Source organism: Schistocerca serialis, chromosome 1, assembly GCF_023864345.2.
Source record: "Schistocerca serialis cubense isolate TAMUIC-IGC-003099 chromosome 1, iqSchSeri2.2, whole genome shotgun sequence".
In the NCBI taxonomy this organism is placed as follows: domain Eukaryota; kingdom Metazoa; phylum Arthropoda; class Insecta; order Orthoptera; family Acrididae; genus Schistocerca; species Schistocerca serialis.
The window spans coordinates 396994578-397005390 of NC_064638.1; the positions used below are offsets into that span (position 1 = coordinate 396994578).

The 10813-nt window shown below is 37.5% G+C and overlaps 1 protein-coding gene across 1 annotated transcript in view; it reads right to left on the reverse strand.

Annotated features, from left to right (window-relative positions):
• Nucleotides 1–10156, reverse strand: part of LOC126471595 (splicing factor 3B subunit 2) — a 98256-nt gene extending 88100 nt beyond the window's left edge. The window contains exons 1-2 of the mRNA XM_050099834.1: nucleotides 9854–10156; nucleotides 3715–3810 (exon numbers count right to left, since the gene is read on the reverse strand). Of these exons, the coding sequence (XP_049955791.1) occupies nucleotides 3715–3810; nucleotides 9854–9895 (138 nt within the window). The 5' untranslated portion in view covers nucleotides 9896–10156. The remainder of the gene's footprint in view (nucleotides 1–3714; nucleotides 3811–9853) is intronic.
• Nucleotides 10157–10813: the final 657 nt, after the last annotated feature.

Sequence of the window (10813 nt, forward strand, 5' to 3'; positions counted from 1 at the left end):
ATGCAGACTCTGACCATAACTGGTTATTCGCTGTAAATTAAAACTGAAGGAACCGGAAAAGGGCAGGAATTTAAGGAGATGGGACCTGGATAAACTGAAAGAACCAGGGGTTGTAGAAAGTTTCAGAGAGAGCATTAAAGAATGGTTGATAAGAACAGGGAAAAGAAATACAGTAGTAGCTTTGAGAGACGGAAATAATGAAGGCAGCAGAGGATCAAGTAGGCAAAAAGAAGAGGGCTAACAGAAGTCCTTGGGTAGCAGAAGAGCTATTGAATTTAATTGATGAAAGGAGAAAATATAAAAATTCGATAACTAAAGCAGGCAAAAACAAACGCAAATGACTCAAAAAGAAGATCGACAGGAAGTGCAGAATGGCTACGGAAGGATGGCTAGAGGACAAATGTGAGGCTGTAAAGGCATATTTCACTAGCAATAATATAGATACTGCCTACAGGAAAATTCAAGAGACCTTTGGAGAAAAGAGAACCGCCTGTATGAAAATCAAGAGCACAGATGGGAAACCAGGAAGGGAAAGCAGAAAAGTGGAAGGAATATATAGAGGGTCTATGCAAGGGCGATGTACTTGAGGGCAATATTATGGAAATGGAAGAGGACACGGATGAAGATGAAATGGGAGATATGATACTGCGTGAAGAATTTGACACAGCACTGAAAGACCTGAGTCAAAAAAAGGCCCCGGGAGTAAACAACATTCCATTAGAACTACTGATAGTTTTGGGAGAGCCAGCCATGACTAAACTCCATCATCTGGTGAGCAAGATGTGTGAGACAGGTGAAAGAGCCTCACACTTCAAGAATATAATAATTCCAATCCCAAAGAAAGCTGGTGTCGACAGATGAGAAAATTACCGAATTACCAGTTTAATAAGTCATGGCTGCAAAATACCAACACGAATTCTTTACAGACGAATGTAAAAATTGGTAGAAGCTGGTCTCAGAAAAGATCAGTTTGGATTCCGTAGAAATGTTAAAACACACAAGGCAATACTGACCATATGAGTTATCTTAGAAGATAGATTAATGAAAGGCAAACCTGTATTTCTAGCATTTGTAGATTTAGAAAAAAAAAAAGGCTTTTGAAATGTTGACTAGAACACGCTCTTTCAAATTCTGAAATTGGCAGGTGTAAAATACAAAATTACAAAGGCTGCTTACAATTTGTACAGAAACCAAATGGCAGTTAAAAGAGTAGAGGAGCATGAAAGGGAAGCAGTGACTGAGAAGGGAGTGTGACAGGGTTGTAGCCCATCCCCAATGTTATTCAATCTGTAAATTGAGCAAGCAGTGAAGGAAACAAAAGAAAAATTTGAAGTAGGAATTAAAATTCATGGAGAAGAAATAAAAACTTTGAATTTTCCTGATGACATTGTAATTCTGTCAGAGACAGCAAAGAATCTGGAAGGGCAGTTGAATGGAATGGACAGTGTCTTGAAGGGAGGATATAATATGAACATTAACAAGAGCAAAATGAAGGTGGTTCTGAGGGAATTACATTAGGAAATTAGACGTAGATGACTTTTGCTATTTGGGGAGCAAAATAACTGATGATGGTCAAAGTAGAGAGTTTTTCTGAAGAAGAGAAGTTTGTTAACATCGAATATAGATTTAAGTGTCAGGAAGTCTTTCCTGTGAGTGTTTGTATGAGTGTAGCCATTTATGGAAGTGAAACATGGACGATAAACAGTGTGGACACGAAGAGAATAGAAGCTTTCGAAATGTGGTGCTACAGAAGAATGCTGAAGATTAGATGGGTAGATCACATAACTAATGAGGAGGTACTGAACAGAATTGGGGAGAAGAGGAATTTGTGTCACAACTTGACTAGCAGAAGGGATCGGTTGGTAGGATACTTTGAGGCATCAAGGGATCACCAATTTAGTACTGGAGGGAAGTGTGGAGGGTAAAAATTGTAGACGGAGACCAAGAGGTGAATACACTAAGCAGATTCAGAAGGATGTAGTTTGCAGTAGTTATTTGGAGATGATAAGGCTTGCACAGGATACAGTAGGATGGAGAGCTGCCTCAAACCAGTCTCTGAACTGAAGACCACAACAACAACACACATGGTGTTTCAAAGTTTTTGAATATAACGCATAGAAGCGATAGGACAGGTCAGGGGGAACGACTTTCGTTAGAGAAAAAATGTTCCGTGACACTTCTTGACTACACAAGGCTTCCTTTTGTATTGGTTATGCCCCTGAGAGACAGCATAGCATGCACACTGTGCAACCTACATATGGCCTGCATGTTGCCTATAATACAGTAGTCTGTTCCAAATGAAAGAAATAGGCCCAACAAAATTGAAGTTATCAATTCCCTTCTAAAATATCTTTCTCTGCTTAGAGGAACTCATTCTTAAGGTTTTCTTGTTGACAATCACTTTCAGTTTACTGGCGTAGGTAGTATGCACCACACCTGTTGAAAGACTGCCAGTTTGGTGAAATCTTATCGTCCTTGTACCAGCAAATACTAAAGGACACCTAGTGTCACTGAGACGCACCGACAAACATTTTGTCTCAAATAAAATTTGTTCCCCTTGATGTGATATAACCTATCACACTAAATGTTTGATGCAAAGACTTTGCAACATCCTGCATCTATGGTCATGCCTAGACTCTAACTTACACTAACTACTGTTTAAAGACATCTGAGACTGAAAACACTTCAACAGAATTTTTGTTCAAGCCTGATAAGGCAACGAAAAAATTGTTCATGAAGTAAATATGTGTTAATTACTTGTTTTAAATACAAGATAGACAACTGAATTTTGCGTACAATAATTAAGTGTGATGTATGGAATTACCTCAGCTGAGACAAGTGAAAAAGTAATTTAATTCTAACGAAAATATACATGCTGAAACACTAACTGTTAAAGGTACTCAATGACAAAGGTACTCAATGACAAAAACAATCAAAACAATTAATTACTGACAAAATTATTTAATTGGATAGAAAAAAATCTACTCACCAAGCGGTGACAGAACACACACACTGGCTCCAAAAGTTTGCCAGTTACAATTGCCTTTATGTGTGTGTTCTGCTGCCATTTGGTAAGTAGATTTTTTTTATCCACCCAATTTCATCATGCATTATGTAATCCTCAAAATCTCTATCTTTTCCTAAGCTAATTATGAAAAATATGTTTATGTTTTCTGCTGAACCTAATTTCAAGCCTAAATAATTTTGCGCATTTTTTTATAATTATAACAACACTATATGTACCAAACACTGTCAAGATCATAAGGGGGATTGCAGCTGCAACCACAGGGAACGAGTGAGCCAGTAGGGAGGGAGGGAAGGAGGGAAGGAGTGAGTGGAAATGCTGTCGAGTTCATTTTGGTTTGTGTGAATAAATTGTCTTTAAAACAGGAAATGAAATGGATCAGTACCTTTCATACGCAAAGTATGTGCAGCCAAATGATATAAAAAAATCTCAAGAGTCACCTCACTACTTTTGCAGCAAGCTTAAATATTATGACCAACAATCTTTGACATGTCCAATTCAAACAAGTACATAACAAAGTATTTATGTAACATCTTCCTTCTCCACAATTCAATTATCATGTTGCAAAAACCACAATATTGTGACTTGGATAATGCAAATAATTTGTATACTTAAACGGAAATTTTGTTTTATAGTCATTTATGGTGCGAGTGGGTGTGTTACACAATCAAGAAGATATTTAAAATTACTTGTCTCATTTCTTCTTCCCGCTGCTTCTCTAGAAGTGCTTCCTGCTGCAGACGAAACAGTTCCTGTTCTTCTCGTTGCTTCTCAGCGAGAGCAGTCTGAAAAACAAGTCAATGATACAAAATTACACCAATACGTTATTTACTTTACTTCTAATTAAAATACATATGTGACAGATACTTAAGTGTAGCTCTTAAGTTTAACTTTTAAAGAAAGTGGAAGTACTGGGCCAGGAAGCAGTAATAATTATAGGGGTCCTTCAACCTTATAGCTTCACAGCACATTACTGTTATTATTATTATTATTATTATTATTAAAGAAATGACAATTAATAATGATGCTTGGACTATCTTGTCATGGTTGTACTGTGGCTGTGATTGTAACTGAGAAAAGTAATATACTGATATTACTTATCTAAATACCCAGTAAATTTTAGCATTAATGACAATTATTATATTGATGATGTTGTTGTTCAGTGTAACAGGTCCAGTATTGGTACCCATGGCCTTCCCCCTCCATGGTCAGTTCCAGACATTCCCTCTGTGGTCCATACCCACTGGACGCATTCATGAGAGTTCTGTTTTCGGTCTGCTGTGCCTGTCGGTGTGCTGGTATCCCATTTTTGGTCCATAGCAGTTCCAGGTGTTCCCTCTGCAGTCTGTACCCACAGGACGCAATTTTAGGCATTCCATCTTAGCCCCTTGTGCTGGTGCTCTGTCTGATGTTTGTTTCCCATGTCCACACGCTCAGTTCTTGTTGTCATAGAATGATACTGCTGCTGCTACTGTTGCCCCCATTGCATTTTCAGGAATCCAGTGCAGAATCCCAGGCTCCACAGCGTTGGTACCCAGTGTTCATGGTTCATGAGATTTTCCATCACCTTTATCTCTATTAATTCTCTTATAACACTGCCCCAGTCTGACGGTCTGTGCCAGAACCCTCATTTCATCACAGTTTGTGGAACAATTGAGTTCAAGTCAGTGTCTGGCAATGGTTGATTTTGTTGTCTGTCTTAGACAGGTGAGCCTTTGATGTTCTCTACATCTGATGTCTACTGTCCTAGATGATTGGTCAATGTATGACATTCCACATTGGGTAGGTATATGATAAATTTCTGTAGTCCTACGTCATCTTTCACATTGATCTTGCTTGGTGGACAGAGAACACACTTGATGTTGTGCTTCCTGAGAACCCTGTGCTGATTCCGATGGAAATAGACTCTGCATACGGCAGATATGTCACTTGTTTCAGCTTCTTTTTTATGATGTGGCAGAGTGACTGGTTGAAATGCCTTCTGAATCTCTTTGGCCGTGTATACATTCTTGCAGAAAACTGACCATAGATGTTCTATTCCTCCCGCTAAACAATGTGGGGCTGACAAGTTGTGTGTCCTGTGGACCAATGTCTTCAGAAATCCATTCTTCTATCCTGAGTGGTGACAACTGCTGGCTTGAGGGCACGTCCAGTGGCCACAGATCCCAGAGGGAACGCCTGGAACTAACCATGGAGAGATAAAGCTGCAGATGTAAGTACTGGACCCATTCCACTCAAAGAGCAGTCTTAGGAAGCACCAGATATAGATAACGAGTTACATTACAGAAATATCTTGTAAGAATGTTGATGATATCCACCAGAATACTACAACTCCACAAGCTGACAACCAGCCTTCTTCACTGTCTGAGGATGTGCATCTGCCACCAAGTCACACACATTCACAATTATTTCACTAACAGCTCATTTGCAGACCCATGTTTACTGGAACATTTTCACTTATATTATTTTACATTTCCATCACTGCCTGTTTTCACTATTAATTATGATACACCATGTATAAAGGAAAGCAGCTGGAAGACAGTAATATGGAAAGAAAAGAGCAACTAGATTATGAGGAAATGGAACACTAACAGAAGAAACTGACAAATTCAACATAAGGCATCTGGAATATATAACATTCCCACAGAATTATTTATATCCTTGGGAAAACCGATGATAAAAAAGTGTCCTATTTGGTATACATGACATACAAGACAGGTAAAGCACCCAATTCCAAAGAAAGTGGATGCTGGCAGTTGTATTCCCACACCATCATTTTAATAAGTCTTGGTGGCATAATATCAAAACAAGTTATCTTTGGAAAGCTGGAACATATGGTAGGAGTCAATCCAAAGAAAAATCAAATTCAGCTTTTGAAGGAATGTAAGAACACACACAAAGCAACTCTAGTCACACAACTTATCTTAAGAGAGAGATTTAAGAAAAGCAAACATACATTAATATCATTTTTAGATTTAGAAAAATATTTTGGTAATGGTGGCTAGGGTCGACCGAAGTGTCTAATCCCACCCGTCGGCTTTGACACCTGACGTGAGGCTGTTGTGGTGTGTGACGACACGACGGCGCGGAATTTAGTTTGTGAGAGTTGCGTGTTTGTAGGTGTCATTTTGATGTGATCGGTGGTGCTCTCTGGTGGTGTGTTAGGTGATGTTTTTGGTTTAGTTTGCATGTGTGGCGTGTTTATAGGTGGCATATTGTTGTGGTCGGTGGTTCTGGTGGTGTGTTTATGGGTAGTGTGTTACGTGGTGTATTGGGTTCATTTGCGTGATAGCTAGCATTGCAAGTGTGTGGTATCGGGACTGTGCTTTCAGCGGAATATTTTAACGATTTTAGTTTTGTCATTTCGACATTATTGTAGTTTTTTTCTGTTTGTTGTGTGTGAATTTTGGTATATTGCTTTTGTTATGTCTTTGGTAGGTAGGGATATGGCTGACAGTTTTCGGTTGTCGGCAATGATGGGGGAAATTTCTTCAACTACTCGGATTTTTGGATGAAGTCGTGAAGTGTTCAGTATGTCATGAAGAAGTGAGGCTTACTAAAGTTCCGGCATCTGGGACCAGGGACGGCTGTATGTGGAGGTGTCGTAAGGATAACAGGTCAAGGGAAGTGTTCAATTCCAATTTTGTTGGTTTGTTGTGCTTTTTGGGGTAGTGAAGATTGTGGACGTGGTTGTAGTTTTGGGTTTTATGATTTGGTATCTGTAGTTTCTGTTGACCTATATACGTCAAGGGAAGTGTTCGATTCCAACGTGTGGTTGTGGCTGTGGGTGTTCCGGTACCGGGAGTTGCTGCTGAGCGATATAGGTCAAAGGAAGTGTTCAATTCCAATTTGTGGGATCGGGAGCTGCTGTTGAGCTATATAGGTCAAGGGATGTGTTTGATTCCAATTTGTGCGATCAGGAGCTGCTGTTGAGCTATATAGGTAAAGGGAAGTGTCCGATTCCAGAGGAGATTGTGTTTAGTGGAATTTGGGGAGTTTTGTGTTGTTGATTTTTTTCGTCATTTTGTGTGGTTTGGTACGGTGGTATGTGCCTAAGTTTTTATATATTCACTTTGTCCCCATCCAAAACACCCCCAATTTCCCATGCTTGTCCCGATAGTTTCATTAGTTTTTTTGTGGAACGTGTGTGTCTTGGTTTTTCAATGTATTTTCGTGTTTGTGGTCATGTTTACGTAATGACGTCATAGGTGCCATATTGGAGTCATATGTATGGTCATTTCCACCATATCTGTGGCGGGTGGAATCAGACGCTTCTGTATTTCCGGTGGCTACAGTTTACAATGGCCACCCATGCGCATATGTTGGAAACACTTATGTATGTATGTATGATTAAGAATGAAGGTGTTATTATTTTCTGGCTACAGTTTATAATGGGACGCCTGTGCACAGATTTCTCCTACCGCCATTAGTAATGTTTAACTGTTTTCTTTAGGCATAGTCTATATCAAATCAGGCAGGCTAGGAAAAAATCTTACCTTCAAAGTTTCGGATGTTATTGAATTTAGCATATGTTAAAATGAAGGACTAAGTAAGGAACAAGTAGTTTTTTGTTTACTAAAAAAAAAAAAAAAATCTGAGATACAGCCCTCCAAAAAATGACACTGTGAAGACACAAATTTTTGAAATAATTTTTTTTAATGTGAAAGATAATTGCTTCATGATTACAAAGAAATTCTCCATTTCAACTTATCTGTCAAAGTTTTTTTACTACAGGGTTCTGAACTTTTATTATAATTTATGGAAATTTTTTTTTCAAAACTACCAATCCTTAAATTTTCGATTTTTTTCTGTTGATTAGTACCATATAGTAATAAATTCTCTGAAAAGGAGAGCTTCCACTTCTAGGTTGAACAGGTTTTATAAACAACTGAATTTTTTGCGATATATAAAACCTGTTTTATTACCACATTATCACATAACAAGTTCATAAAAACCAAAACCTAGCCTTATTTAACATAATTTTAGTTTTGAAAGATGAGTAGGAAGACTCATTTTTCAAGCATTTTAAATGGTTCCAAAATGTATGTGAAAGGTCCAAAGACTTAAAGGGTTCAATTTATACAACTTATGGCCACTCTTTTTTTGTACTGAAATTAGTCAGTCAACGAACTAAAACTGCGTTCCACTGCTTCAGTATCTTCCTTTGGTGCAGGGTGATGAGCTCCTGTTGAACCAATAGGAACTGGTGTTATGTATCGCAAAAATTTCAATTGTTTATAAAACCTGTTAACCAAAAAGTGGAAGCTCACCTTTTCAGGGAATTTAGAACTATATGGTACTAATCAACATGAGCAAATCCAAATTTTATAGATTTGGCATTTCTGAAAAACATTTTTCCATAAATTATTAAAAAAAAAGTTCAGAGCACTATAGTAAAAGAACTTTGACAGATAAGTCCAAATGGAGGATTTCTTTGTATTCGTGAAGCAATTATCGTCCAATTTTAAAAAAAGAAGGAAAAAACCAACAAAATATCTAGAACTGTTGCAGAGATGCAGCATTTTAAATTTTTTCCAAAATTGGCTCATCAAAATGGTATGTGCAGTGTCATCTTTGGAGGGCTGTATCTCAGAAAAGATTTTTTTTTTTTGGTGAAAAACCAAAAAAAATACATGTTCCTCACTTAGTCCTTCATTTTAACAAATGCTAAATTCAATAACATCCGCGACAGTGAAGTAACCCCCCACTCCCACCCTGAAGTGATACAGATTAAGCCTTATTGTCCTGAATTATATGTGATTTATCAGTCTGTGTAACTTTTTGTTGAGATTTTCTAGCTCCTTATCCAAGATCATACATAGACTTTGGTGATTCCCATAGGCCTACATTCTACAATTAAAAATAAATAAATAAATCTTAGCTGCTCTGTCGGATTCCGAACTGGCTTGGGATGCATAAGAATCATACAATAATTAAACTATATGACTAATGATATTTTTGCTCCCAACCAAATAATTGGGCCTATAATTAAGTATATCATTGGTAATCGAGATTATTACTTAGAGCTCGGGTAATTTAATTTACTCTGCCACATAATGAACTGTTAAAAAGAGAAAAATTAAACTTAGCTAAAAATGCATGGGCCTTACAGACATCTATGAGTCAGCAAATTCAAAAGCTGTATACGTAGGCAATACATTTGAAGCAAAACCGTTAATTATGGTTGGTTAAATTAACCAACACTACAAAGTACACTAGGACGGTAAAACAGGAAAATTAACTTACTGCATAGGTTCTAAATCTCAGTAACAGCTGCACATATTCAAACTTTCTGAATAAAAAATATAAAATCTATGGCTTACCGGTATGCAATACATTTCGTAAATACCCAACAAATGTAATCCTCAGCAAAAAACTTTAGAAAAGCATGCCGCTAAAATCCTAAATATGTGACAGAACAATGATTCAAGGAATAACATAAAATGTTGAAACAAGTCGTTTATCATTTGTAAACAACTAATCAGTAGCTGCGCAGTTATTTTCTCCATTTCTTTCTGCTGAAGTCATCTTGGGCAAACCTACAAGTCCGAACTTTTAGTTAAATTTCTGGTTGCAAACAAGTCATTCAACTGAGTCCTCAGGTTACACCAAAAATCAGTCTGTTAACTCAGCTACAATTCCAGGAGCGCCCATTATCACACTCTAGCCTCAATGTAAGTCACTAATTCGCTACCACTACTAATTAAAATCTGTACTTCATCTACGATGCCAGATGAGGCCTATATTTTTACTTGGTCTGCACTTGTCACTGGCGGGTACTACGTTTGCTCGTAAATATTACTGTACCTCAGTAAAATAAATACATACCTGCTGCAGCCGCAGCAATTCATCTTGCTTCTGTTGATCCATCTTCGAAAGAACAGCACAACTACGTAAAGGTCAATTTCGTTACTACCGCCAACCTCCCAGCAACAACAAAAACATCTCCTTTCAGCTGTATCACAACAAACTGAAGCACTCACAAATTTCTCCAAACCTTAGCACGTACAGAAATAACACCACTCAAATTAAATATAACAATAATTGTCGTTGAGAGACAAATCACGATCTACTTCAAAACATTTCACGCGTCTGATCTACAAACAACATTACACGACCAGCCTTCCCAAACAATTCAATCATCAAAGACTATACAATATACATCCGGAAGAAGCAGTGATAGAAATGTGGATGCGTGTGAAATGCCTGACAACGCGATGAAATAATTAATCTATAGTAAATTCAGTTCGAAAACCAAAAATTACTCCACACAAGAATGAGAACCAGATTCATTTAATTTCAGTATCTTCACAATTTCTGGGCAATTAGTAAACAAAACTTTTCACACGTTGTACATGTTTTATCACCGAAAATAGTGATACACAGTTAATAAGTCATCACAAATCACTAAAAAAATTATTCATCGATCTTTCAAAGGTCAAAGATATCTGGTATTGTAACCTCTATCCAATGTCAAATATTTGATGAATGGATACTTAACAAATAAATAAATAAAATATAATAAAAAATAAATACATCTTCAACTGTACTCTGCAAACCACCGCGAAGTGCGTGACAAATGGTGCGTCCCATTGTAACCGTTATTAGTGTTTCTTCCCGTTCCATTCGCGTGTGGAGCACGGGAAGAATGATTGTTTGAATGCCTATCTGCGTGCTGTAATTATTCTCATCTTCATCCCAGTATCTCTAATGTAAGCGATACGTAGGGGATTATAGCATAGTCCTAGAGTCATCACTTAAAGCTGGTTCTTGAATCTTTGTTAGTAG